The sequence below is a fragment of the Puma concolor genome, chromosome B3 (genome assembly GCF_028749965.1).
Source record: "Puma concolor isolate L17-30 chromosome B3, mPumCon1.1.hap2, whole genome shotgun sequence".
In the NCBI taxonomy this organism is placed as follows: domain Eukaryota; kingdom Metazoa; phylum Chordata; class Mammalia; order Carnivora; family Felidae; genus Puma; species Puma concolor.
This window is the reverse complement of record NC_141672.1, coordinates 90,391,004-90,418,920: the sequence shown is the minus strand read 5'-3', so window position 1 is coordinate 90,418,920 and position 27,917 is coordinate 90,391,004. Positions and strand designations below refer to the sequence as shown.

The 27,917-nt window shown below is 48.4% G+C and overlaps 1 protein-coding gene and 1 long non-coding RNA gene across 2 annotated transcripts in view; one reads left to right on the top strand and one right to left on the bottom strand.

The window, feature by feature from the left end:
- Nucleotides 1-18,152, top strand: part of DUOX2 (dual oxidase 2) — a 21,252-nt gene extending 3,100 nt beyond the window's left edge. The window contains exons 6-34 of the mRNA XM_086710587.1: nt 28-229; nt 382-548; nt 951-1,011; nt 1,165-1,261; nt 1,690-1,780; nt 2,332-2,434; nt 2,989-3,152; nt 3,751-3,926; nt 4,144-4,262; nt 4,604-4,741; nt 4,960-5,073; nt 5,266-5,468; nt 5,777-5,962; nt 6,914-7,139; nt 7,219-7,312; nt 8,952-9,139; nt 9,900-9,969; nt 10,387-10,470; nt 11,020-11,198; nt 11,340-11,570; nt 11,750-11,849; nt 12,542-12,591; nt 12,858-12,985; nt 13,218-13,371; nt 14,777-15,009; nt 15,233-15,391; nt 15,741-15,896; nt 16,005-16,133; nt 16,448-18,152. Of these exons, the coding sequence (XP_086566713.1) occupies nt 28-229; nt 382-548; nt 951-1,011; nt 1,165-1,261; nt 1,690-1,780; nt 2,332-2,434; nt 2,989-3,152; nt 3,751-3,926; nt 4,144-4,262; nt 4,604-4,741; nt 4,960-5,073; nt 5,266-5,468; nt 5,777-5,962; nt 6,914-7,139; nt 7,219-7,312; nt 8,952-9,139; nt 9,900-9,969; nt 10,387-10,470; nt 11,020-11,198; nt 11,340-11,570; nt 11,750-11,849; nt 12,542-12,591; nt 12,858-12,985; nt 13,218-13,371; nt 14,777-15,009; nt 15,233-15,391; nt 15,741-15,896; nt 16,005-16,133; nt 16,448-16,570 (4,125 nt within the window). The 3' untranslated portion in view covers nt 16,571-18,152. The remainder of the gene's footprint in view (nt 1-27; nt 230-381; nt 549-950; nt 1,012-1,164; nt 1,262-1,689; nt 1,781-2,331; nt 2,435-2,988; nt 3,153-3,750; nt 3,927-4,143; nt 4,263-4,603; nt 4,742-4,959; nt 5,074-5,265; nt 5,469-5,776; nt 5,963-6,913; nt 7,140-7,218; nt 7,313-8,951; nt 9,140-9,899; nt 9,970-10,386; nt 10,471-11,019; nt 11,199-11,339; nt 11,571-11,749; nt 11,850-12,541; nt 12,592-12,857; nt 12,986-13,217; nt 13,372-14,776; nt 15,010-15,232; nt 15,392-15,740; nt 15,897-16,004; nt 16,134-16,447) is intronic.
- On the bottom strand, nt 9,448-27,917 carry LOC147580197 (uncharacterized). Its single transcript, XR_015252624.1, has 4 exons — nt 27,786-27,917; nt 11,511-11,620; nt 10,239-10,343; nt 9,448-10,014 (listed from the first exon to the last, which is right to left on the bottom strand). It is a non-coding gene; the product is annotated as an uncharacterized LOC147580197 (long non-coding RNA).

The window sequence follows — 27,917 nt, the reverse complement described above, 5'->3', positions numbered from 1 at the left end:
GGGCTCACCCTCCCGGTACCCCCGCAGACCAACGAGGTGACGGGCTGGCTGGACGGCAGCGCCATCTATGGCTCCTCGCACTCCTGGAGCGACGCGCTGCGGAGCTTCTCCGGGGGGCAGCTGGCGTCGGGGCCCGACCCCGCCTTCCCCCGCAACGCGCAAAGCCCCCTGCTCATGTGGACGCCGCCCGACCCCGCCACGGGACAGCGCGGGCCCCGGGGGCTGTATGGTGAGGCCGCGGGGTGGGCTGCGGCGGCCGGGGCGCGCGGCGGGGCGGGCTGGGGGCGGGCTGGGGGCGGGCTGGGGGGCGCCGAGGTTGCGCTCCCCGTGGTCACACCGCCGCGCGTCTCTTCCCCTGCGGCCCCACGGCGTCGCGTGCAGCCTTCGGGGCGGAGCGAGGGAACCGCGACCCCTTCCTGCAGGCGCTGGGCCTGCTGTGGTTCCGCTACCACAACGTGTGGGCGCAGCGGCTGGCCCGCGAGCACCCGCGGTGGGGGGACGAGGAGCTGTTTCAGCACGCGCGCAAGAGGGTCATCGCCACCTACCAGGTCAGTCCGCACCCCCTCCCCGCCCCGCCCCGCCCCGCCCCTGCCTGCTGCGCAGAGCCCTCCATCCTCCGACGGGCAGCCCCCGGAAACGCCCTTTTCCAGGAGGACGCTGCTCCCCAGAACTGGGGCTAGCGTCTCGTCTCGGAGTGGACGTGGAGACGATGAGGAGGCAAAGCGCTGTGATCCTCGAGCCTTTGCTGTGGTTCTTATGTAGCCGCCCTCCTCTGCCATCCCAGGTTCCTTGTGGGGGCCGGGCCTCCGCACCTGTCCTGTTTGAGTTGCCTCCCTCGTGACTGCCCCTGCCTGACCCTCATCTCCCACCGAAGCCTTCCTTGGGCTCGGATCCCTCCCAGGGCGGCTGCTCCAGCGCTTGCCTCCCTTTTGCCTTCTCTTGTCCCTCAGAACATCGCTCTGTATGAGTGGCTGCCCAGCTTCCTGCAGAAAACACCCCCAGAATATACAGGTACAGGAGTTGGCGGGGGGTGGAACACTTGGACTGCGGGGGTGGGGGTGGGGAAGGGAGGGTCAGGATCCGTGGGAGAAAGAAGACAGGTAGATGCATGTGATGGAAGGATGTGATAAGGAGCCTATTTCTCTTATTACCCCTGTTGCGCAGGGTACCGTTCTTTCTTGGACCCCAGCATCTCCCCAGAGTTCCTGGCAGCCTCTGAGCAGTTCTTCTCCACCATGGTGCCTCCTGGCGTCTACATGAGGTGAGGGAGGGGCTGGCAGTGGAGGAGGCATAGCACACTGGTAGAGATGAAGAATCAACAGCCTTGGGGGCCTGGGGCCTTTTATACAACTCCACAGTAATGGGGGAAGAGAAGCAGAGTTTGGAACCCTGAAATAGGACCCTGGGATAGGAGTTTCAAACTTAACAACTCCTCCTAATGGCTGAAGTTTAGCTGCTGAGAGCAGGACTTGTCCAGCAGTTGGGTTATTCTCTTCACTCCTTTCCTTACCACTCTATGTGGACAAAGAGCAACCGATACCTTCAATCCACACACATTGCCAAATCTCTGCTGTGTTCAAAGAAGTTCAGCCCTCCGTCCTGGCCAGACCCCTCTGAGTCCCTCACCCCACTCAACCCCATGTCAGCTTTTCCCTGAGCTCTCATCCCATCCTTGATGCCCCATTTCAGAAATGCCAGCTGTCATTTCCAGATGGTCCTGAACCAGGGTCTTGGCAGCTCCCCAGCTCTCAGAGTCTGCAACAGCTACTGGATTCGGGAGGTCAGCCTGGGGTCTGAGTCAGGGGAAGGTGGGTCAGCGTCAGTCGTGACACACAGGCTGGGAAAAGCAACCGTTCCAGTTGCTTTTTCAGGTGTTGCCTCTCCAGGTAGTAGGAGATGAAGGGGAGAATGATCAGAAACTTATCTGGTGGGGCGCCTGGGGGGCTCAGTTGGTTAAGTGTCCTACTGTTGATTTCAGCTCAGTTTATGATCTCAGGATTCGTGAGTTGGAGGCATTAGGCTCTGTGCTGACAGTGTGGAGGCTGCTTGGGATTCTCTTTCTCCTCCATCCCTCCTTCTCTCTCTGCCCTTCTCTCTCTCTCTCTCTCTCTCTCTCTCTCTCTCTCTCTCTCAAAATAAATAACTTTGAAAAAAATACTTATAGCTTTGAAAAAAACACTTAAGAAAATTATCTGGAGACAATAGCTCAGGAGTCTAGGACTGGCCAAGGGCCCTTAGTCCTGAGGTGCTGCAGTGGTTCAGGGTGACAGGGACCAGGCTTTGGGGAGAGGCCCAAGAGCCTACTTTAAATGTGTTGTTGTCTATTTCCAGAACGCCAATCTGAACAGTGCCCAGGCGGTGAATCACCTGCTGCTGGGAATGGCCTCCCAGATTTCAGAGATGGAAGACAGGATAGTGGTTGAAGATCTGAGGGGTAAGCTTGGGAGCTAGATGGGATAAGGGTCCAGAAGCCTGGGAGCCTGGGGACCCCTCTGGGTTAATCAACAATTAGACCTTAGGGTACCTACAATGCAGGAACACAGATACACATGCTGTAAATTGCCACTAGAAGAAAAATCTTTTAACTTTTTTTTTTTTTTTTTGCTTCATTTAGGTTTAATGTTGCATTTACTCTAAATTACCTATGTCTGAGTATGTAGGGGGAGAGGTGACACCAAAATCTCTTGGTACTTAGGTTTCCAAAAGTTTTCTCTAGTCCTGTCTTGAGGCCAAGGAGGTAAAGGACAGGGACTTTACTATTTGGTGACTAGAACAGTCTTGAGTCTCAGGGGAAGATTCTTGCCAGAAAAATTTCCCCTGATCGTACATGGTCACATTGACCCTACGTGGAAGCAAGGTTGATATGGACACATGGTCACAATGTTGGGAGTTCTGGGGGTGAGTAGTGCCAACAACCTAATTCAAGACTGCTGAGCAAAGAAGGGTCAGGGGGATTCAGCCTATAGCCTGGTTCTCTCTCCTTCTCAGATTATTGGCCTGGCCCTGGCAAGTTCTCCCGCACAGACTACGTGGCCAGCAGCATCCAACGTGGCCGAGATATGGGGTTGCCCAGCTATACTCAAGCCCTGAAGGCTTTGGGGTTGGAAACCCCAAAGAACTGGAGTGACATCAACCCCAATGTGGACCCCCAGGTGAGAAACAGTAATGATGGCAATAGCAGCTAAAACTTTTTTGTTTTAAGATCTGTGCACATGTAACTCATTTAATCTACATCAAGAATGTTATAGGGTAGATACTATCATTGTCCTTATTTTACCAATGACATGGTTGGTAAGTCAGTCATAGAGATGGGATTTAAACTCAGTCATCTGATTCCAGAGTATGTTTCTCACCACTACATTGTACCATTCCTACAGGGTGGCCTCAGGGTGATCTCTGTATTGGGTGCCATTGTCCTATTCCTGCAGGATCCTTCCTTATGAAATGGGTGACCTTGAAACTGCTAATTATTAGGGCCAGATAGCCTGGGTGGTGGTGGTCACAGGATATGGCCCAAAGGCACCTAGCAGTGGTTTCACCATCGGCAGGGACACGTGGGTCCTCCCACCTGTCTTGCCACCACCTGAGGGGGATGGCCTAGGAAAAGTAGGCTCCTTCAGGCCTGAGCAGCAAGCCAGGCAGCTGATAGAGTCCTGTGTTTAAGAATGGAGCCACAGTGGCTGCCCTCCCCAACACACATGTGCACACACACGTGCACACACATATTCCTCACCTCCTGTGGTGCCCCAGGTGCTGGAGGCTACAGCTGCCCTGTACAACCATGACCTTTCCCTGCTGGAGCTGCTCCCTGGGGGGTTCTTGGAGAGCCACGGGGACCCAGGGACCCTCTTCAATGCCATCGTCCTCGACCAGTTTGTGCGGCTGCGGGATGGTGACCGCTACTGGTTTGAGAACACCAGGAATGGGTAAGGCCTGCATGAACTTCCGCCTCAGATGCCACTTTGGCTTGGAGCCCCAGGGCCTCTGCCTGTAAGCAGCCCCACGGGCCCTGGATTCCCAGCTGGCCTCACCTCCTCTTTAACCCCTCTGTGTCTCTTTCCTCATCTGACTTCCTGGGCCCAATATTGCTGGAGGCTGGCAGCCCTTTCTCATCCCAACCATTCGTGGCTTTCTCCAACTTAGGCTGTTCTCCAGAGAGGAAATTGCAGAAATCAGAAACACCACTCTTTGGGACGTCCTAGTGGCTGTTACCAATGTGGACGCCAGTGCCCTGCAGCCCAATGTCTTTATCTGGCATGACGGTGAGTGACAATCAGAGAAAGGACCAAGGATGGGGCGAGTCACTTGGTACTGTCCAGGGAACCAGGTGCCAGGCAGCATTTTCTGTGTGCTGCTGGGAAGCCTGCTTTAGGCTGCCTCCCCCAGTAGGTACTGGACTGGTTTGCAGGCTGCACTCTGTGATCAAACTGGGGTAGGTACTGAGAACAGGATATGGAAAGGGACTTTTTGAGGGGAACCAACTCCAGAGAGGTGGGCCTAGTAAGGAGAAGTGTACCTCGTCCTTTACAGGAGAGAGGGGAAGGGTACCTGGCCAACTAATGAGATCCTCAGACTTTAAGGTCTTGTGTGTCCTCTCCCTCAGGTGCACCCTGCCCTCAGCCTCGGCAGCTCACAACTGAAGGCTTGCCCAGCTGTGTGCCCCTGACGGTGATTGACTACTTCGAGGGCAGTGGTCCTGGTTTTGGCATCACCATTGTGGCTCTCTGCTGTCTTCCATTAGGTGAACTCTTCACACCCTCACCCACTGCTTTCCTCCTGGCTGCCCCCCTGCCCACAGAATGTCCTTGCCCCTCATGACCTGCTGGTCTGTGGGAGTAGCTCTTTGCTACAGTCAAAGCCAGGCTCAGGGGACCTTGTGAAGGGAGGAGTAACAGGACCCTCAGTGAGGCTGCAGGCAAGAGGCTCCCCTCCCCACTGGCTCTTTCTGATCCTTTTTAGTGAGTCTGCTTATCTCTGGGGTTGTGGCCCATTTCCGGGGCCGAGAGCGCAAGAGACTACAGAAGAAAGGCAAAGAGAGTGTGAAGAGAGAAGCAGCCAAAGATGGGGTGTCAGGTGAGATGGGGCTGAAGGGAGAGAGGGAAATGGGGCCCAGATAGGGGCCCCTGGGAGAAAAAGCAGGTTGCAGATGTGGGGAGAAAGCCAGGCTTTGGGGGTGTCTGCTCAGACTGGTAGAGTGGAATTGGTTTGAGGTCAGGGGCCTGGGTACCTGTGCTGAACGTCTCTGCCCAATTGTCCCTTCCCCAGCAATGGAGTGGCCAGGCCCCAGGGAGAAGAGCTATCCCATCACCATCCAGCTGCTCCCAGACCGACGTCTACAGGTCCTAGACAGGCGGCTGTCTGTGCTCCGCACCGTCCAGCTGCAGCCCACACAGAAGGTCAACCTCATCCTGTCCAGCAACCGCGGGCGCCACACCCTTCTGCTCAAGATCCCCAAGGAGTATGACCTGGTATGGCCAGCCTGCCTCCCCTACCTGGAATGCTCCTATATCTCCCCTCTCAGAGCGAGGCCTGTTAGTTCACACTCTCTCAGCTACAGAGCTCCCCTGTGAAGATGATGCTGGGGAGAGGCTCTCCTTTCAGCTGTCTCCACACTCCATGTGACCCTCCCTTTGACCTGCTTGAGCCATTCACCTGGTTCCAGCCTGGATACATTGGGAGGCAGCTTTTCTCATCTTCCCTCAACTCAAGGTCCTCTGAGTGGGGGCTGAACCAGACCTGGAGCTCCAAGCACTGACATGGGCTTCCTCCCACCCAGGTGCTGCTGTTTAACTCTGAGGAGGACCGGGGCACCTTTGTTCAGCATCTGCAGGGCTTCTGTGTGCAGTGGACTCTGGGCCTTGACGTGACTGAGTTGGAAGAGAATGAGCTGTTCAGAAGGGCTGTGACCAAGCAGCAGCGGGCCCGTATCCTGGAGATCTTCTTCAGGAACCTCTTTGCCCAGGTGCCATGAGTGTGTCTTTTGGAGGCAGGACCTGGCCCAGGGTTGGAGGGAAGCTGGGCTGGACAGGGTCCTGCATGGGGTAAACGAAGTCTGTGTGCTGGAGAGAGACAGCGTTGATTGAATCCTAGCATTGCCACTCACTAGCTGTGTGACTTTAGGCCAGTCACATCATCTCTGCTCTGTATCTCCACTTCCTCATCTATAAAACAGTGATTAAAATAGGATCCACTGGCATTCCCAGGTATCCCCCATATGGAATATAGAAAAAATAAAATAAAATAAAATAAAATAAAATAAAATAAAATAAAATAAAATAAAATAAAATAAAATAAAAGTAATAGGATCCATCACCTTGGGTTGTTGTGAGGATTCAGTGAGATAGTCTACATCAGTGGTTCTCAAAGTGTGGCCTCTGGACCAGCAGCCGCCACCTAACCTGGGAATTTGTTAAAAATATAAATCCCCAGCAGTCTCCACCAAATCCAGCTAATCAGAAGATTGTTTATCTGGCCAGGCCCCTGCCTCCAGGAGACCAAATCAGGCACATGGTAGCTCTGTCTAAATTGACAAGAGAATAAATATATCCCTAGCCTTTTCCTGCCTGTCCACCACTGTCTACTTCATTTCTGTCCCCAGTATAGGGCCTCTCATTTCGCATTTTGAATCCCAAACTTTGTTCCCTCCCATTTCCACCCCCCACCTATAGACCTAGCACCATTCCTAACATATAAAGCTCCTGGATCTTGAATCCAGGGAAAAAATGGGCTGGCTGCTAGAGATCTGAGTCACTGCCTCAGAGGCCCAGGTCAGAAGTATATCTAAGGATCAGGAAAGCTACAAGGGCTCACTATTTCTGAATTGGACTTTTGGGAGATGTGAAGGGTCACTGAACTGCATTCAGCCCAGGCCTCACCTTCTTCTCTCCTTCCCTCTGCTACTGCCCGAGTGCAGGTGCTGGACATCGACCAGGCGAATGCAGGCACCCTGCCCCTGGACTCCTCACAGAAGGTGCGGGAGGCCCTGACTTGTGAGCTGAGCAGAGCTGAGTTTGCCGAGTCCCTGGGCCTCAAGCCCCAGGACATGTTTGTAGAGTCCATGTTCTCTCTTGCTGACAAAGATGGCAATGGCTATCTGTCCTTCCGGGAGTTTCTGGACATCCTGGTGGTCTTCATGAAAGGTAGGGGGAGAGTGGACCACTTCAGGAACCAGCAGTCTTTCAGCACAGAGGTGACCTGAATCCCTCTTTTTCTTCTCAGGCTCCCCAGAGGACAAGTCCCACCTGATGTTCACCATGTATGACCTTGATGCAAATGGCTTCCTCTCCAAGGATGAATTCTTCACCATGATGCGGTATGGAGTGGGCCCTTCCAGTTCTGAGACTCCCTGATATTTGAAACAAAGTCAAATCAGAGGAGGGTAGGTGAGGAGGTTATGTGGCCATCTATTTTGAAAGCCTGGATACTGCATTCTAGATTCTCAGAGCATCCAGCTTCATAAGTTTATCTGGCCAGGCCCCTGCCTCCAGGAGGGTCTATTATCTGCACTGTCTACACGAGCTAGAAAATTCTCCCTCTCTAGTTAAAAACAAACAAACAAACAAACAACAACCACCAAGTCAGTATGACCAATAGCAAAAGTCTAGTGTCCCTTTTGGATGCCTTTGGATCTATGTAAACTCTTCTACATCATACCTAACACTGGTGCTTTGCGCCGTGAATTAATGGATGGAAGATTAATGACCTTGGTCACTTTTTCTGTATTAATCACTAGGAAATGCAGGAGAAGAAACATGGAAAGTTCCTCTGTATTCCAACCCTTCTTTCTTCTTGCTTCTTAAGTTATTTTTGGTTGTGGTGTGCTGACAAAGACCAGCTTTGAGTGCATAGACTTCTTATTCCTAAAGACACTGTTCTGGTAACAGTGAAAGTCCCCTTCAGCTCCATAAGGACAGGGTTCTTACTTCTCTTTTGTTTCTCACTGAATCCACATCTTCTGCACTGTGATTGGCACATAGCAGGTATTCAATACATACTTAATGAATCAGATGGAATAAATGAGCAAATGAATAAACCAAATGCATAAAAGAGTGCAGAGTCTTTTACCTTTTCTACCTTAAGCCTTTCCATTTCTTTCTGCATTCCCTCTAACTTCCACATCCCTCTTCCATCCCAGACACCACAACTGGACATGGGCTTCTAAAAGGCTGTGGTGAAGCTGATTGCAGTCCATCCCTCACTGGGTGTGCTATTGCAGGCCCAGACCTGGGTGAGGCTCTAGGGATCTCGGAGAGGGTCCCTGTCCACCAGAGCCAAGCATCCACTTTCTCTTCCTATGTTCAGTTGTAGATCTTGCCCAGTCTCACTTGGATGATGTGTTTTTTAATGGGCTTGCTGTGCCAGGCACACACAGGTCTTTTTTTTCTGTTGGATTCACACAAACAGGCATGGTTGGCTTGTTTTTGTCCCAAAGGACAACCTAAGAAGAGTATGGCCACTCTGGGTGCTATGAGATCGGGTGTGGAGACAATCCTGCCTGTGCCCTGGGGTGTTGGCACAAGGAAGCAGCAGCCATTGTAGCTACATCTCCTCCCCCGGCATCCAGGCTTCTGTGCCCCCACTGGACTGTGAAAGGGGGAGGCCAGTGGCAGCGTGGGATGCATTAACACAAGAGAGTGGGCAGAGACCCTGCCACACAAGAAGCCCATGGTCATCTGGACATGTCCCTACACTAAATGGACATTGATCCCACCTTTCAACGCCCCCTTGTTTGAGGGCTGCTTTCTCTAATTGGTCAAGGTCACTTTCAATTTCAAACCTGTGGCCACCCCACCCAGCTTAACGTCAACTACAGGCTGGATGAACACCTTCTCAATGCCATTTCCCGGGTCACTGGTAACCACATTAGATAATCTGGGGCCCGCCCCACCGTGCACCTGCCTGAACCTGACCTTGCCAGATGACAGACTGGTGTATCTCTCCTCCTCCCCCAGGTCCTTCATCGAGATCTCCAACAACTGCCTGTCCAAGGCCCAGCTGACTGAGGTGGTGGAGTCCATGTACCGGGAGTCGGGCTTCCAGGATAAGGAGGAGCTGACGTGGGAGGATTTCCACTTCATGCTGCGGGACCATGACAGCGAGCTCCAACGCACTCAGCTCTGCGTCAGAGGTGGAGGTGGAAGTACGTGAGTATGTAAGAAATGGTAGGGGGCACCTGGGTGGCTCAGTCAGTTGACTTTCACTCAGGTTATGATCTCACAGTTCGTGAGTTCAAGCCCCACGTCTGGCTTTGTGCTGACAGCTCAGAGCCTGGAGCCTGCTTTGGATTCTGCGTCTCCCTCTCTCTCTACTCCTCCCCATTCATTCTCTCTCTCTCTCTCTCTCTCTCTCTCTCTCTCTCAAAATAAATAAACATTAAAAAATTAAAAAAAAAAAAAAAGAAATGGTAGGAGTCAGGGAGGGACGTGTCTTCAAAATGAGAGCTACTGGTGGATAGGAGTCAGGTTTTATTTCTCTTCAAGTCTTTTGTGCCTAGTATAGAGCCAGGCACGTGTAGTCAAGGGTGTCACATACATGTGCACTGCACAAACATGCCTACTGAGAGGTCAAGGGTGGTCTGAAATCCAGCCTACATGCCACTTACTAAGCTCATGCACATTGGTCTGGGGTGTAGCTAGTCAGAAGAAGAGGCGTTATTTTCTTTATACAAAAGATGCAGGAATGCATCTGCCTGCAGTTTTCTAATTATACCAAGTTACCCCCTTGTTTGCAATGGGTGCCCATTGTGGGCAGTGAGGGGAACAAGGCTGGAACAAGAGATGAGAACATGGCAAAATCACTGGCAATTGCTGTGGCAGCCTTCCCGGAGAAGAGAGGGGGGCAGTCTACCTTTCTTCTACCCTTGTGGGGAAGCCTGTCCAGACTCTTGTTCTTCTCTCCAGGTGTTGGAGACATCTTTAAACCAAACATCAGCTGTCGAGTCTCATTCATCACTCGGACTCCTGGGGAACGGTGAGCAGGAATGGGGGCACTGGCAGGTCCCCTTGTCCAGGTCCCCTGAAGAGAAATGAAGGAAGTAGGGCTGGCTGAATCAGTTCCTGGGACCAGATATTTTTCCTCTGAAAGTAGCTCTTAGTACATAATTGATCCTGGCCCAAATTCCAGCTGCTTCCCTCATGCCATGTGGCTCAGGATCCTAGCTGTCTCCCTAACACTTCAAGACAGAATCCTTCTGTAAGACAGATGACCGCATCATATTCATTCTGCCTTGCCTCTCCTACCTGGCATCTCTCTGACCAGATTTATGGGCAGGTTCTGTGGGCAGGGGTGGGTTCCAGGATTCATCTCCATCCTCTGAAGTTCTGACCTGGTGATTCTTCTCCTGGCTGCAAAGACAAGGGGAGAATGAGCCCATTTTTCCTTTCTCAGATCCTGCTCTCAGGAACTAGGGCTCCCTGCCTCAGAAGCCCCAGAGCTGGGAGGTCCGGTGCTGAAGAAGAGGTTTGGCAAAAAGTAAGTACTTTCTAGACCCCCAGGCCCAAGGAAATATGGGGAGAAGTCTCGGAGTCTCTGGGCCCTGCCCACCCTTCCTGGACACACAAGGGACCATCCTGTGTCTCGTTCTATGTGTCTCTGACCTGATTGGTGAGCCATAGAGTCAAATAATTCTTCAACATCTTCCAACCTCTGCACCCTAACCTTCAGGAAAGGGGCCTGGCACTCAGATGCAATACCAAGATGGCAGTAAGGGCTCTCCTGGCTCCTGCCTGCTTTGGGCACATCAGTGAGGCCCGTTCAGGGAGCACCAAGAGGGAAGGACAGAACACACAGGAGGAAGATGAGGTGGAGTAGGGGGAAGACAGAAGAGCAGGTGGATGGAGCAAATAAAGATGAGCGCTGAAAGTTGGGGGCGGGTAGGAGTCTACTCCCCAAATGCTGTTTCCTTCATCTGTTCTGGCCCATCCTGACCCCTGCCAGGTTATCATGTCTCCTTCATGGGGTGGCATTTAGGGGAGGTCAGGGTGCCCTGGTCTCACGGCCAGCTGCCTCCCGTTGCTGCAGGACAGTGGTGCCCCCTCCCCGGCTGTACACGGAGGCACTGAAGGAGAAGATGCAGCGGGGCCCCCTGGCCCAGAAGCTGCGACAGTACAAGCGCTTTGTGGAGAACTACCTGCGGCACATCATGTGTGTGGCGGTCTTCTCTGCCATCTGTGCTGGCCTGTTTGCAGAGCGTGCCTACTGTAAGAGTTTCAGCTTGTGGGCGGTGGGAAGGGGCATGTAGAGCCTTCTGGCTGCTCTTCCCACTGGAGCCCAGGCGTTCTGACCCAGGCCAGGGACCCCAGCCTCTGTGCCATGCTGATCCACCCACACCCCCTCTCCAGATTATGCCTTTGCCTCACCACCCTCGGGCATCGCACAGACCACCTTTGTGGGCATCATCCTGTCCCGGGGCACGGCCGCCAGCATCTCCTTCATGTTCTCCTACATCCTGCTCACCATGTGCCGCAACCTCATCACCTTCCTGCGCGAGACCTTCCTCAACCGCTACATACCCTTCGACGCCGCCGTGGACTTCCATCGCTGGATCGCCATGGCTGCCGTTGTCCTGGCCAGTCAGTGGCTCCTGGGAATCCTCCCCATTGTTGCATTCCCCTGGGTCTAGCTGTGGGGGGGAAGAGTGAGGAGATTGGAGCTACATAGACTCCCATCTCTCCTCCCTGTGCCTCCTCTGTTCCTCAGGGTGGGAGGTAGAGTCGGCCCTGGGTGGCATCTCTAACAGAGTCTCTTTCAGTTTTGCACAGTGCTGGCCATGCAGTCAATGTCTTCATCTTCTCAGTCAGCCCCCTCAGCCTGCTGGCCTGTGTCTTTCCCAACGTCTTTGTGAATGATGGGTCAGTTCTGGGGAGGGTTCCCCCATGGGACATTTGGGGCAGGCCAAAGGGTATAATGGAAAAGACATAGATGGCCCTCAATACTCTACTCTCACTGAATGAGAGTGAAGAGCCTGCTGGGGATGCTGAGAGGTGACTTCCTTGCCCTGGAAGGAAGTGGCCATGATTAGCCAGGCAAGATGTTTGGGAGATGAATTAGAGACTGTTTCCCACATGTACCTAACACAGAACTTGGAATCTTAGCCTACCATTCATTCACTGGGCAAACATTCATGGAGTACATCATACATGACCATCCAGGTGCCAGAGAATAGACATGCTAGATTCATGCAGTCATTCAGCAAATACTTGTTGAGTATTTACTACAAGCCTAGCATTGTTTGAGCATAGGGATTAGAACAATGAGCAGAACCACACCCTTGCCCTCATGGAGCTTACAGAATGTGAACCGAGCACCCAAGGAAGCAAATAGCAGTAAGAGAGTTCAAGATAATGCAGAAGGAAGAATTGCCAAGAAAGCAGAGGGTGGAACTGTGGGTGGCTGGGTGCCATGTTCCTTGGATGGATCCCTGGCCATCTGAGTGGAGGCCCAGTAACCTCAGCAGTCAGGGCCAGCAAAAGCAGAATCACATTGTGACAGTGGGGAAGCCAATCCTGCCCCAGCTAGAAGCTCATATACCTTTGCCCTACAGGTCCCAACTTCCCCAAAAGTTCTACTGGTGGTTCTTCGAGACAGTCCCAGGTAGGGAGTAGGGGTGTATGTGGGGCCTGGGGGTTCTATCTGAGGACCTCTGTTTGTCTTCATCCTCCCATGAATACATACTTGTCTAGTGGTCGTGGTTCCCTTTCTAGTCTCCAGGACAAGCCTCAGCTGCAGCCCCGGCAGACAAGCTGTTCTGGGGGCCAGGGAGATCAGAGAAGGAGGGTAGACTGGGGGATCGCTGTCATATTCTCAGCCCATGCTGAGGTCCCAAAAGTATTCTCTGACCCTGTCCCCGCTGCCCCCAGGCATGACAGGGGTGCTCCTGCTCGTGGTCCTGGCCATCATGTATGTGTTCGCCTCCCACCACTTCCGGCGCCGTAGCTTCCGGGGCTTCTGGCTGACCCACCACCTCTACATCCTGCTCTATGTGTTGGTGAGGGATTCTCTGGGCAGGGCCAGTCCACGGGGGCAGGGATGAGCACTCATAATGGGGGTAGGGAGCAGGCTTAATTGGACCTGAGAGCAGAGACCCCAGCCTCTGAAGTCTATGGTGGCTTTATCTACCCAGCCCAGGCCCAGGGTCCGGGCAAGAAGTGTCTGGGCAAGGGAGGGTGCAGGGAGGGGCCCGGCTGGGCCTGAGCTGTACTAACTGGCCACGTCTCCAGCTCATCATCCACGGCAGCTTCGGCCTGATCCAGCTGCCCCGTTTCCACATCTACTTCCTGGTCCCAGCACTAATCTATGGGGGGGACAAGCTGGTGAGCCTGAGCCGGAAGAAGGTGGAGATCAGCGTGGTGAAGGCGGAGCTGCTGCCTTCAGGTACCAGGCCCAACATGACCCCAGGTGGGAGGCATTGGAAGTCGACTCATGGGACATGTGGAGATAGCTCCACAGGCCTCCAGACCCCCATCAGGCCTTTTAATAATCTGTCGGGGACCCCTGCAGCTTTCCTGATACAAATGGAGCCCAGAAAGGGCTGTGTTGCCCCCAGGAGGACTTGCAAACAATGAGAAGTGACCATGAGAAGAGGCAGCTGAAAGGCATTTAAGGACAACACAGACCCCCTTGTGTGTGGTCTGGGTGCTCCCCAGGGAACCATCTATACCCCTCCCACCCCCTCCTCCTAGAATAACCCCCCTTCGGAGATGGGCAATTGGCCCAGATTTCAAGAGTCTATCATTTTTTAGTTGTTTTTTGTTTTTTGTTTTTTGTGGTTTTTTTTTTAGAGTTTATTTATTTAGAGAGAGAGAAAGCATGAGCAGGGGAGGGGCAGAGAGAAAGGGAGAGAGAGAGAATCCCAAGCAGGCTCCTCACTGACAGTGCAGGGCTTGAACCCACGAACCACGAGATCATGACATAAACTGAAACCAAGAGTCAGACACCTAACCAACTGAGCTATCCAGTTGCCCCTGAGAGTCAATTTTTGAGAGTTTATGTTGGCTAAAGTGAGGATTCACACCACTGTAGAGGCTGGCAGAAGATGGTTTTAGGTGTTGTGGGACCATCTAATCTTCAGGATTAACATAGTAAGAAAATTAATCTCATTTCAACTTTATGTCCATTGAGATTACTTAAGGACAAAAACCTCAGCATGTTATTAGTATGCTTTTTGCACTTTCCAGTACTTGCAAATCAACTTTTTTTTTTTTTTAAACGAAGAAAGAACAGGCCTGAGGCTCAGCTGTGGTCTGGCACACCACACAGTATCCAGCTAAAATTTGATAAAATACGGTGCCTTCTATTTACAATACATGATACTGGTTTTCCACCTGTCTGAGTGACCTGAAGTTTGTCAAGGTAAATCATATTGAAAAATTAAGTCAATATGAAGAAAAACATTAGATAAACAGTAGTGCAGAGATGCGCAGAAATGGCCTATCCAAAGGTAATTCTCAAATGGTGGAGGTTTGGTAAACTGTGAGATGGTCCCTGGGGAAATAGGTCCTCTGACCTGTAGGCTGATATTCAGGATAGTAGCATAGGGGCCTGGATGTTTCACGGGAATAAGGAGTGGAGAGGAGAGTAGCTGGAACAAGGAGCAGAGAAATCTAATTCTTGGGTTACCCAGGAAAGAGAGAAGGGGACCCTCTGACTCCTACCTCCAGGAGCTCCACTTGTTCAGACCATATGTGTAGAGTAGACAAAGTATCTGGGGTATCTGCCAGTCCTCGGGTACTGGAAGCAAGCCTTCTGATCCCTGCCCTTGCCTGCCCATGACTCCCAGGAGTGACTCACCTGCAATTCCAACGGCCCCAAGGCTTTGAGTACAAGTCAGGACAGTGGGTGCGGATTGCCTGTCTGACTCTGGGGACCAACGAGTACCACCCATTTACACTGACTTCTGCGCCCCATGAGGACACGCTCAGCCTTCACATCCGGGCAGCAGGGCCCTGGACCACTCGCCTCAGGGAGATCTACTCACCTCCAATGGGCGACGGCTGTTCCAGATACCCAAAGGTGCCTGCCACCAGGAACCACTTTTTGGTCTCCAGCATTGGCAAAGGGTCCCCACTCTCCCCTACCCTGAGACTAGAAGCTCCAGCCAGCACAAGGCCAGGCTGGGGTGCCTGAGAAGAGGCTCTGTGGTTCCTGTAGCCCTCTTCTCCCTGTCCTATACCCATTTCTAACCTCAGATCTGGGGCCAGACCAAGCTCATCTCTTCTCCCTCTTTGGTTGGCAGCTGTACCTCGATGGGCCATTTGGAGAGGGCCACCAGGAGTGGCATAAATTTGAGGTGTCCGTGCTGGTGGGAGGGGGCATTGGGGTCACCCCCTTTGCCTCAATCCTCAAAGACCTGGTCTTCAAGTCATCGTTGGGCAGCCAAATGCTCTGTAAAAAGGTGAGTGTCTCTCTCCCATTCTTAGAAGGAATGGGACAGACTGCCTGATTGTGTCCCCACATCACAGCAGAGTAATATGAGTAAAAGCCCCTGGCCCCTAGGCACTGAGTCTGCAGGGGCTATTCATACACATGCCCACATGCCCAACATTTGAGGGAGGGTAGGACGTATAGACAGAAGGACCTCTGCTGGGGTCTGCTGGTTAAAAGACTTAGATCAGGCTTGTGGGGCTACCAGAGATTTGGAGTCTGTGGGTGGTCTGAGGCTTTCCAGCCTCTCAGGTGAAGGCATCTGGGGTGGATGAAACTTGAGCTGAGCTGAGTCTTGAGCTCCAACAATGTGTCCCCAGATCTACTTCATCTGGGTGACACGGACCCAGCGGCAGTTTGAGTGGCTGGCTGACATCATCCGGGAGGTGGAGGAGAATGACTGCCAGGACCTGGTGTCCGTGCACATCTACATCACCCAGCTGGCTGAGAAGTTTGACCTCAGGACCACCATGCTGGTATGTCAGGGCCGGTCAGGCAGGGTAGGTATGTGGGCCACCATCTAGACTAAGAGCTGACCCTGGCTCTGTCTGACTGTGACATTCCTCCTCTACTCCCTCTTCCAGTACATCTGTGAGCGACACTTCCAGAAGGTGCTGAACCGGAGTCTGTTCACAGGCCTGCGTTCCATCACGCACTTTGGCCGCCCCCCCTTCGAGCTCTTCTTCAAATCCCTGCAGGAGGTCCACCCACAGGTCAGCCCCACCCCCACCTGTCCTGAAACCCTCGCCTTCCCCTGCCAGGATATCCTGGACTTTAAGCACCCTACAGCTATAATCTGAGTGGAGAACCATCCCATGCTAGCTCCAGGATGGGGTCAGGTGTTGGAGGAAGGCCTCAAACCCTCCCTACCCCCGACTGCCCCTAGCTCAAGCCTCCTCCTCAGAGCTAGAGGTCGATGCTTTAGTCGTTCCAGCAGGCTTGAGAAGCAGCTTCCTCCCAAGGGGTGATAACCTTAAGCCTGCAGGCCTCTCCTCTATGCAATCACTCCCTGCAACACACTTGACAGGTACGGAAGATTGGAGTGTTCAGCTGTGGCCCTCCAGGAATGACCAAGAATGTAGAGAAGGCCTGTCAGCTCATCAACAGGCAGGACCAGACCCACTTCATGCATCACTATGAGAACTTCTGAGAACCTCTTAGAACTTCCTGGTTCCTGTTTCCCCCTCTGTGGACCAGCCCTGCCAGCAGTTTCTCTGTTAGAATCCACTTCGGGCCTCAGCTAGAAAGCTGGAAGAGTTCCTCCCCCATATCCCCATCTGTCCTATTCTCTGACAAGGTAGAGAAGACCCCTCCAGCTCAAGCAACAGCAGGTTATGGCAAACTAAGGAGAGTAGGGACAGCCTCTGCCCTGTGACATCTGTAGAGGTGAAGAGATACAATAGCATTTGCCTCTGATAGGTCCCATGTCCCTATTTTCCTTGCACAAAATCAATGTACTGCTTTGGTATTTTCTTGGCTTAGGCATTTGAGGGATGATGGAGTGGGGATAACTAAGGTGAAGAGAGGGCTAAGTGAAAATCTCCTCAGAGCCCAGTTCATAGAAGCCACGATGCTTAGAATCTGGATGATCAAACTGTCTCTATTCAGTCTCTGGGGTCTTGCTCCTCCAGTTCCACCCCCGACCGCTTCTTGCTCCTAAAGGGTCAGGAACACTGAATAATAACCAGGGAACAAAGATGCCTCCCTAGTCCTGATGTTCCTGCTGTCAACCAGCAATGCCTGCTGCTATGACTTTTCAATGGCCCTTCTCTGAGCCTGTGAAGCAGCACCTGGGCTCTGAGACCAAGGGAATCCAACCTGTCTGCCAGACATCCAAAGCTCCCACCCAGTTCCCCACTTCCACAAGAGTGGGGTGACCAGCTGTCATGGTTTGCCCAGGACTCTCCCAGTGATAGCCTCTTGTCACAGGAAAGCCCTCAATCCCAGGTAAATCAGACAAAGCTGGTCACCTTACATAGGAGGCAACCTGGTATGTCACCTCCATACTAGGCTCTATAAGACACTTCCTTTTCTTTCTGCAACTGTTTCCTAAAAAGCTGAGCTTTAATTATTTTTTAAAATTTAAGTATAATTTTCAGGGGTGCCTGGGTGGCTCAGTCGGTTAAGCATCTGACTTCAGCTCAGGTTATGATCTCACAGTCCGTGAGTTCGAGCCCTGCATGGGGCTCTGTGCTGACAGCTCAGAGCCTGGAGCCTGTTTTGGATTCTGTGTCTCCCTCTCTCCCTGCCCCTCCCCTGCTCATGCTCTGTCTCTCTCTGTCTCAAAAATAAATAAAAACATTTTAAAAACTTAAAATAAAATAAAATTTAAGTATAATTTTCATATGGCAAGGTGTATAAATCTTCAAATTATATGTACATGTGTTAACACTAACCAAGTCAAGATAGAGAACATTTCAACCACCTCAGAAACTTCCTTTGTACCCCTTCCAGTCAGTCTCCCCCAACCAGTAGAAGCAATCACTGGTGTGATTTCTGTTACTCCAGATTAGTTTTGGTCATACTGAAGGTACCCTTTGGAAACTGGCTTCTTTCAGCACAATGTCATTGTGATTCGTCCATGTTGTTGTATGTATCAGTAGTTTATTCATTTTTATTGCTGAGTTGTATTTCACTGTAGAGATGTCCCAAATGTTTATCCATTCTCCTATTGATGCACATTGGGTTGTTTCTAGTTTTTGATAATTCTGAATAAATCTTCAATGAACATTCTTGCACTTGTCTTTGTTCATGCACTTTGTAATGCCCTCATTCCTTTTGGGTATATATCTGGACATAATGTACTCATTCTTCTTGGGTATATATTTAGGGTGGAATTGCTGAATCACAGAGTTCTCTAGCCAATAAGACCTGTGGCAGGGAGAGTTTCTGCCCATCTCCACATCCCTGCCCCAGGCTCATCTTCTCATTGGTCCTACCCAACCTCTTCTGACAAGCCAAATGCCTTTGGCTCCCAACCCTCTATATTGAAGGAATCTCTGACAGAACTGGAAGAATGCTGGATCAGAGACCCGGATTCTGGTCCCAACTTTACTCCTAATTAGTTACAGAGGAAAATCCCTTAACTTCTCTGAAGCTACTTCCTCATGTATACCACCCTCTATATGGGTATTAGGAAGTCAGATAGCAATAATAGCCCAGAAAGTGATACAGATGAGAAAATGTATGTGTTGTGTGCCAGTCTCAGCCTACTGATAATCAGTGCTGTAGCTGGACCAGCCCTTGTGGGTTTTTCTTATGATTGTAAGACACCCTCAGCAATCCATCAGGAGACTTTGAAAGATATGAGGTTTATTACTTATAAGTGGTGGAAATTATATGGTGTACCTGGGGCCACACAATGAGGTCATGGCTCAGGCTTAGGCTTCTGCTTCTATTGAGGTAGAGGATGGGTGCTTAGGGTTTTGCAGGCTCACTCTTTATTGGTGAGTTTAAAATACAAGAGTGGAGAGGGTGCCTGCTGGCTGGGTTGGTGGGTGGAGCATGTGACCCTTGATCTCAGGGTTGTGAGTTTGAGACCCATGTTAGGTATAGAGATTACTTACAAATAAAATATTTAAAAAAAACATAAGAGTGGGAATTGAGAATACAGGAAGACAGGAAACAAGCAGCTCAAATGGTTAGTTACCAAACAAAATCAACCAAGATTTCTAAAACCATGGAGCCTAGAGTGGTGAGGGGATAGGGTGCAGTGCAGCCTGGCTCTTTATCTAGTCATGTGGCTGGCAATGTGTTTATTCCAGATAGCCATTTTTAAGTAAGTGCCTCTTTTTCCCCCCTTATTTATTGAGAAATAATTAGCACATATTACTGTATAAGTTTAAGGAGTATAGCATAATGGTTTGATTTACATATATTGTGAAGCAATTACCACAATAGCTTCAGCCTAACATTCAGCACCTCGTATAACTATGATAAAAAGAAAAGAAGAAAAGAAAAAATAATTTTTTTTTTCTCCTGGTGATGCGAACTCTTAGGATTTACTCTCTTCACATCTTTCCTATAGATCATTCATCAGTGTTAGCTACAGTCATGTTGTACCTTATATCCCTAGTACTGACTCATCTTATAACTGGAAGTTTGTACCTTTTGACCACCTTCCTCCAATTCTCCCTCCCCACCCCCACCTCTTTTAATCACATGTCTGATCTCTTTTTCTATGAGTTTGCTTTTTTTCGTATTCCATATGTAGGTGAGATCATACAGTACTTTTCTTTCTCTGTGTGACTTATTTCACTTGGCATAATGCCTTCAAGATCCATTCATGTTATTATCACAAATGGTAGGATTTCCTCATTTTTTATGACTGCATAATATTATATATATATACATACATTATATATATATACACATATATATATACACATAGCACAACTTCTTTATCCACTTATCCATTGATAGACACTTGTGTTGTTTTTATGTCTTGGCTAATGTAAATAATGCTTCTATGAACATGAAAGTGCAGATGCTATACATATATATATATATATATATATATATATTTAATTTTTTTTAACATTTATTTATTTATTTTTTTTGAGATAGAGCACAAGCCAGGGAGGGGCAGAGAGAGACACAGAATCCCAAGCAGGCTCCAGGCTTGGAGCTGCCAGCACAGAGTCTAACATGGGGCTCGAACCCACAAACTGTGAGATCATGACCTGAGCCGAAGTCGGATGCTTAACCCACTGAGCCACCCAGGCACCCAACAGATACCTTTTCATATTAGTGTTTTTGTTTCCTTTAGATATATTCCCAGAAGTGGAATAGCTGGATCATATGGTAGTTCTGTGTTTAATTTTTTGAGGATCTTCCATACTGTTTTCCACAGTGGCCGCACCAAATTACAATCCCACCAACGGTGCACAAGGGCTCCCTTTCTCCACAGTCATGCCAGCATTTACTATCTCTTATCTTTTTGATGATGGTCATTCTAACAGGCGTGAGGTTTTAGTTTGCTTTTCCTTAATGACTAGTGATATTGAGCAGCTTTTCATGTACCTATTGATCTTCTGTAGGTCTTCTTTGGTCCTTTGACCATTTTTTAATGCCTGAGCAATCAAAAGTTAAGTCAGGAACTTGCATTAAAAAGAAAAAAAAGAAAAGGAAGAAAGGAGGAAGGAAGGAAGGAAGGTGGGAGGGAAGGAAGGAAAGTAGATCAGGGATTGCACTATAATATGAGAAAATATATTTGCAATAGGTGGTGATAATTAATTTACCTATTTATTTTTTATTTTTTTTAATGTTTATTTATTTTTGAGACAGAGAGAGACAGAGCATGAGCAGGGAAGGGGCAGAGAGAGAGGGAGACACGGAATGTGAAACAGGCTCCAGGCTCCGAGCTGTCAGCACAGAGCCCGATGCAGGGCTCGAACTCATGAACTGTGAGATCATGACCTGAGCTGAAGTCGGACGCTTAACCGACTAAGCCACCCAGGCACCCCTAATCTACCTATTTATTAACAGCATCATGCTTACTGGGCCTCCAGCCCTCCTGCTCCTCACCAGGTGCACAACCAGTTATTAATCCTGAACTCTAGTCCCTTAAGTCTCGACCTTAGCTTATTCCCAAATCTGGCCCATCGGTGCCTGACTTATTCCTTTTTAAAGACTGCTCAAAGTATCTGCCTCATCTTAACTCACCTCTCCTTTCCAAACTAGAGAATGTTGTTGATATGGCTGTCATGATTATCCATAACGCTCTCTATTCAGTCCTACCCTACCTGCCATGCTAGGGTCTGAGGATCTCCTGAAGACTCCATGATCACTCTTGCTCAGACACTAGACCATGCCAAATACATGTCCAGCTGGACAGAGGGATGTGCCTTCATGATCTTGAATAGCCTCAGGTGACACAGCCTGACTCCGGGCTCCAGCCAGGTTCTAGATATTAACCCTATGCATAGATTCATGTGATTTGGCTACTCACCTTGCCCAGATTCCCAGAAAGCCATTTGTTGCTGGGATAAGCGTAGGGGCTCCTGGGATAGATAAGCCAGGAATAGGCAGCCACCAGGCAATGTGCCTTTGGGTTGAGAAAAATGAGGTCACTGACTACATAAGTGGGTGTAGGGGAGAGGATAGACTCTGGAAAGTTGTGTAAATGAGAGAGGCCACAAAAATGTCTCAGAAAAAGAGGACTGGGGAAAGGTGACTTAGAGGAAATTCGTGGAAACATTAGCACTAACAGTGTGAAAGAGAACAAACCTTCTCTATGTCAGGTCACAGATGTTGATCTCAGGCCGTGGGACAAAGCCCAACCCAGATTCTGCCTTGAAGGGAGAGAGGTGAGGATGAAAATGGAACAGGGATAGAGAAGGAATCAGGTAGGTTGGATGGCAATGGGATTGGGGATGGAGAAGATGAGGGTGAGGATGAGATTGGATGGAAGAGATTTGGGGTCAGGTGGGAAGGGAGTGGACAAGATGAGGAGGCGCTGAGGCTGAGCTCTGTAGGAAAGGAATGAAGGCTAGCTCTTTGCCTCTTTTGCCAACTTTCCAGACTGAGCTTCTGCCCCAATTGAGAGAGGAGAAAGTTGACAAGATGTGGAAAACTTCCTACTCATTTGCTAAGGATTTTCAAGTAAGTGGAGCCAACCTAGCAAAGTAGTTAAAAGTAAGGGCTCTTTTTAAAAAATTTTTTTTTCAACGTTTATTTATTTTTGGGACAGAGAGAGACAGAGCATGAACGGGAGAGGGGCAGAGAGAGAGGGAGACACAGAATCGGAAACAGGCTCCAGGCTCTGAGCCATCAGCCCAGAGCCTGATGCGGGGCTCGAACTCACGGACCGCGAGATCATGACCTGGCTGAAGTCGGACGCTTAACCGACTGCGCCACCCAGGCGCCCCAAAAGTAAGGGCTCTTGAGTCAAATTGGGTTTAAGACCCAGCTGGGTGACTTGAGGGGTGCCTGAGTGGCTCAGTCATTTAAATGTCTGACTTTTGGTTTCAGCTCAGGTCATGATCTCACGGTTTGTGGGTTTGAGCCCTGCACTGGGTTCTGCACTGACAGCATGGAGCTGCTTGGGATTCTCTCTCCTATTCTCTTTGCCTGTCCCCTGCTAGTACACATGCATGCATTCTCTCTCTCTCTCTCTCTCTCTCTCTCTCTCTCTCAAAATAAAAACATAAAAAAAAAAAAAGACCCAGATGGGTGACCTTAAACAAACAAAGGAAACTTTCAGTGCCTCATTTTGTAGGTTACACGTGTTCAGGCAAAAATAATGTGTGGAAAGCCCTTAACCGTGCCTGACACCTAGTAATATTGCTCCAATTATTACTTTAATTAAGAGAAGTTGAGGATCCAGAAGGCAGAGCTCCATATTTGAGGAGTTTGAGTGTTTAGGTCTTGAGTGATGTCAAGTGCCTTGTTTGTAGTCCAAGCCTTTCCTGTGTGACTGCTCCCCCAACTTTGTATCTCCCCAAGAACAGAGAGGAGGAGGCTTGTCCTACCCTCTAGGGATACCAAGCCCCCAGATCATCTGGAAGTCACCCCATCCTGGCCTTGTCTGAAATGGAACGTGACAAAGTGAGCTGACTACTTCCTTGCTGCCCAGTCTTCAGAATTCTATAAAGGGTGTGAGAATCTCTGCAGCAACTTTCACGGGAACTCTCTGCCCTGGAAAATGACCTCAGATAAACTGTAACATGAAGGCACTCCCTTTTCTGAGAGTGAGAGATTGACAGTGAGAGTCTAGGAGAGACTGCCCAAAACATTAGATGCTGGAATCAGACCTGGGTTCTATTTCCAGCTGTCCTACTAAAACCACTGTGTGACCTTAGGGAAGTTACTGAGTTCTCTGGGCCTCAGTTTCTTCACCAAGTAAATAAAGGGATTAGGCTAAGACCCCTTCCAGACCTAAAATTTCACTATTCCCTTCTACACTCCTCATCCCAAGTGAATGGAAGCCCCTTATTAGGAAAAAGACTTCCTTGGCTTGTCATCCAAAGTTCAATTGGCTAGGGAAAGGGAACTGACTTTTAAGGGTTTATATGTGTTAGATCCTATGTCACATTTACATAAATTTCTTCATTTAATCCTTATGATAGCTTTTTGGACGAGATATTATTGCCCCCATTGTACAGAGGAGGTACCTGAGGCCAGAGAACAAATTGTCCACAGGTATCCAGTAACAGGCAATAACAGGATTTGAACCCAGGTCCCACAAAATCTAGGAATCTTTGCTCTGGCCACCCTGGTGCCTCTAAATGTCTAAAACCAGAAGGCAATCAAGAAGCGATCAAACTATAGCATGGTGCTATCTATAGTTAATGATACCATATTACATATTTGAAACTTGCTCAGAGTGGATCTTAAAAGTAGTCATCACAAGAAAAAAATTGTATGAACTATGTATGGTGATGGAGGTTAACTACATTAGCTGTGGTGATCATTTCAGAATATACACCATATCAAATCATTAGGTTGCACACCTGAATCTAACATACTACTATATGTTATATGTCAATTGTAACTCAATAAAAAAGGGGCAATCAACATTTTTATAATTTGTGTCTCATCATTAATTGTTCAAAAGGTATTCATTGAGCAACTGCTGCGAGCACAGAGCATATTAGATCACACAGGGACTAAAAGGAATTCAAGACACACTCATAGCCCCCCAGGAGTGGAAAATCAGCCCAGCTCTTAGGAGGAAGAGCAATACCTCTTGCAAGCACAGTACTTGTGCAATGTCCCTCTTTTCTGTTATGCCGTAAGCAACCAGAGGGTAAGACCTGTGCCTTTGCTGTTCACTGTCATTTCTTCACTGCCTAGCACAGTGCTGGGCACAGAGCAGATTCTCAGAGGGTATTTATTTGGTGAATAAATAACATTGCACAATAAGTGACTGATTAAATGCCCAGATGAGTGGGAGAGATGTGAGGGCTGGGGGAGTTCAGAAAAGGTCTCTGGAGGAGGCAGAATGTGAGCTGAACTTTGAAGGATAGAAAAGGTCAATTGTACAAACTCATCTCTGGGCCGGAGTCCACTACTACTGGTCCAGTCTTGAGCTGTTTCCCCTCCACAGCCAGACCTTCCTCAGAAGAAGAGAACATCTCTGAATTTCTATTCCCTTTGGATCTGCTGACACCAGTGTGGTATGGCCACTTTGTCAGTGTCAGTGACTTCTGAAAAAGGGTTGTCATCTTATGGGAAACAAGAGTCTCACCTGGTCTGGGTTCAGGAGAGGCTGACATCTTTGGAAGGCACAGACTTTGGGGGATAAGCTGGAGAGGCCCCCAGATGGGACAGATGGCAGTTAGGGCCGAGTTTTCTGGGAGACAGGAATACCAATACCTGGAGTGGTGGAAGTAACAGATAGGCAAACAAAGTAAAGGAATTGCCCTCCAAGTCAGGCCCAGGGCTGGGTTCCCTATGCTCTCTTCATTTAATTTTCTCTGCCACCCTGTGAGGCAGCCATAGCACCCAACCGCAAGAGAATAGTTAATTAAGTAAGCTACAGAACCAAACAGAATATTACGTAACCATTTACAATGAAATTTTTTAGATGAATAATCTCATACTCAGGATATTTGGAAAATTATCTCCAGAGTCCTTAGTCTTTTGTCTAATTGTTCAAAAATACAAAATATTTCTAATAAGATGAAAAGAGAAACATTAAAAATGGATTCCAGTACAAACAAAAGTCTTTTTGGAAAACTGTAATTACAAAGATTTTGTAAGCATATAAAAATGGTTAAGATTTATTACTAAGTGAAAATAAATCATATCTGTGTTTTGATGGTGACTATGAAAATATTTATTTATAAATTGTTATCAGTGCTGTTCTCTGGGGGTGGAGTACAACTGAGAATGACTTTCATTTTCTATTTACATATTTCTGTGTTTTTTTAAATACGAAATATGTATTATTTTCATAATCACAAAAATAGAGGTATTTTAGAATTATAACTACATACAAGCAAGGACTGGCAGCACAGAAAAATTCAAAGCTGATGTGTTACAGTGACGACTGTTGTCAAGTCAAAATTTGTATTAGAGCTGATTGTGCCAAAAGAAAAATTTTTTCAAAATCAGGGTTTCTGTTTTAACCCATTAAGTGTGTGTTAGTCTTTTTGTGCCGCAATAGAAAACTATAACATCCTCTAACACATCATCCTGTTTATTTCACTTTCTATAACGTCTCAATCTGCAAGGGTCATACTTATCATCTCTTTCCTTCCAGTCACCACCTTCAATTAAACGTCAACTCCATATCTGTCTTAGCCACTTCTATGAAAGGACTGACATAGACTAAATGCTTGGAAAATTGAAGAAAAAAAAAATCAGTGTTTCACCACCAAAAAAGAAAAGGTGGTTAAAAGGAAACTAAGAAGGGGGCGCCTGGGTGGCGCAGTCGGTTAAGCGTCCGACTTCAGCCAGGTCACGATCTCGCTGTCCGTGAGTTCGAGCCCCGCGTCAGGCTCTGGGCTGATGGCTCGGAGCCTGGAGCCTGTTTCCGATTCTGTGTCTCCCTCTCTCTCTGCCCCTCCCCCGTTCATGCTCTGTCTCTCTCTGTCCCAAAAATAAATAAAAAAAAGTTGAAAAAAAAAAAAATTTAAAAAAAAAAAAAGGAAACTAAGAAGGAAAAAACAGTGGGATAAATGCTGAAGAATTACAAATATCCAATTGATTAGCATTTATTCTGAAAGAAAGAAAAGAGGAAAATATTTTTGCCTCCCGAAGGGAGCATATGGGTGATCCTTGAAAATCGTTTTAATATCCTTCAGCATAGAAATCCTACTTCTAAAAATCCTACAGAAATATTTTATGTATTTATACAGAAGGATATATATACCATAAAATTCACTGTATTTATAAGGGCAACATATTGTAGAAACTTACACACCCACCTACAGGATAATGATAAAAGATACATGATGATATATGGTACATCCATACAATGGAATAATATTAGCATTAAAAAGAATGAATATGGTCTGCATGTACTGTCACAGAAATACATGTAACCAGGATATGATCCCATTTTTGTACAATTACATCTATGTAGATATAAATATATAGATAGAATGTATGTCCAGTGTTTGGGGTATATCTGTGAGAACACACACCAAATTATTAACAATATAGGGTTCTATGAAAATGGGGATTGAGGTAAGGTAGGGACATTTTGTTTTTCAGCTGAGTTAAATCTCCATTATAGAGGAGAGCAAATAATCAGCAATGCCAAGAATACTAGCATAGAAACCCTAAATAGAGCCAAATTAAACAATGAGTTGATCATAATGCAAACCACCCCTGAGCACCCCCCCCCCACTAGTAGCTAAACAGAGACAATAACAAGGTACAAGGGCAACTGTGTGATCAAAAATATCACAAAGAAAATGCAGCATCACTATGGTTGAGGGAATGGTCACTGGAGCTCAAAGCCCCATGTGCCAATTATCTCCATTCACGTTCCATCACTACACTGAGCCTCAATTTCCTGCTGAATGAGGAAGATGAGCAAGACGAGATAATGTTTTTAAAGCTCAGAGAGCCACTCAATCCTCCATAACATTTCCCTGCATGACTACTTGCCAACTCTGTAAATTCTACGATGAGATCAGGTAGAATCTCTGTACTTGGTGCAGTACTTGGTGAATGGTTAGGGGCGTTCTGGGAAGAGGTGTTTTAAGATGCTGGAGTAAGATTTTTTTGAGCCTCACTTTTCAAGCCTGGGAAGAAAAGCCTGGAAGGCTGAAAGAAAAGCCCCACAACATGAAGGAAAAGGAACTCGCAACGTAAGATAAAGATCCCAGGAGATTTTGTCACTTGAGGAGCATATTTCAAGGAATGGAAACCCTGAAAGAATTCACCAACACAGGCCACGGGCTATAGAAGTAATTGATAATGACTGTGGGGACATGAACACAGAAGTGATTTAAAACACCAAGGTCTAATTAAATGGTGCATCAGCTTTGATATCCTGAGAACGAGTAAGCAAGGGAATAGTGAGGTTCACAGGGTTTTCTAGACAACCATATGATATCAAAGGGTTAGTAAAGCTGGGGAGGAAACTTAAACTCACATTTCTCTAAAGCAAGATTAAAATATGAAATTGGTAGTAGAAAGGATAAAAATATTCCACTAAAGCTTCTTATGCTAAAAACCAGTTTAAAAAAACTAGAAAGATGAGATGATGTTCTCCTCTGACCTAATTTTCAAGGACCTTAGAAAACACAAAGTCCTCCACAGAAATAGCATACAGGGAAAAGGAAGCAAATGAAGAAAGCAACCAAAGCGGGCTGGAACACACCATAATCACAGCCATAATGAGTACCCGCTGAGTTCCTCTGACAGAGGAAGGGAAGGGTCATTGATGATTCAAAAACAAAACTCACAGGGAGCCTGGGTGGCTCAGTTGGTTAAGCGTTGGCCTTTGGCTCAGGGCATGATCTCACGGCTCTGGCGGTTCGAGCCCCATCGAGCTCTGTGCTGACAGCTCAGAACCTGGAGCCTGCTTCAGATGCTAT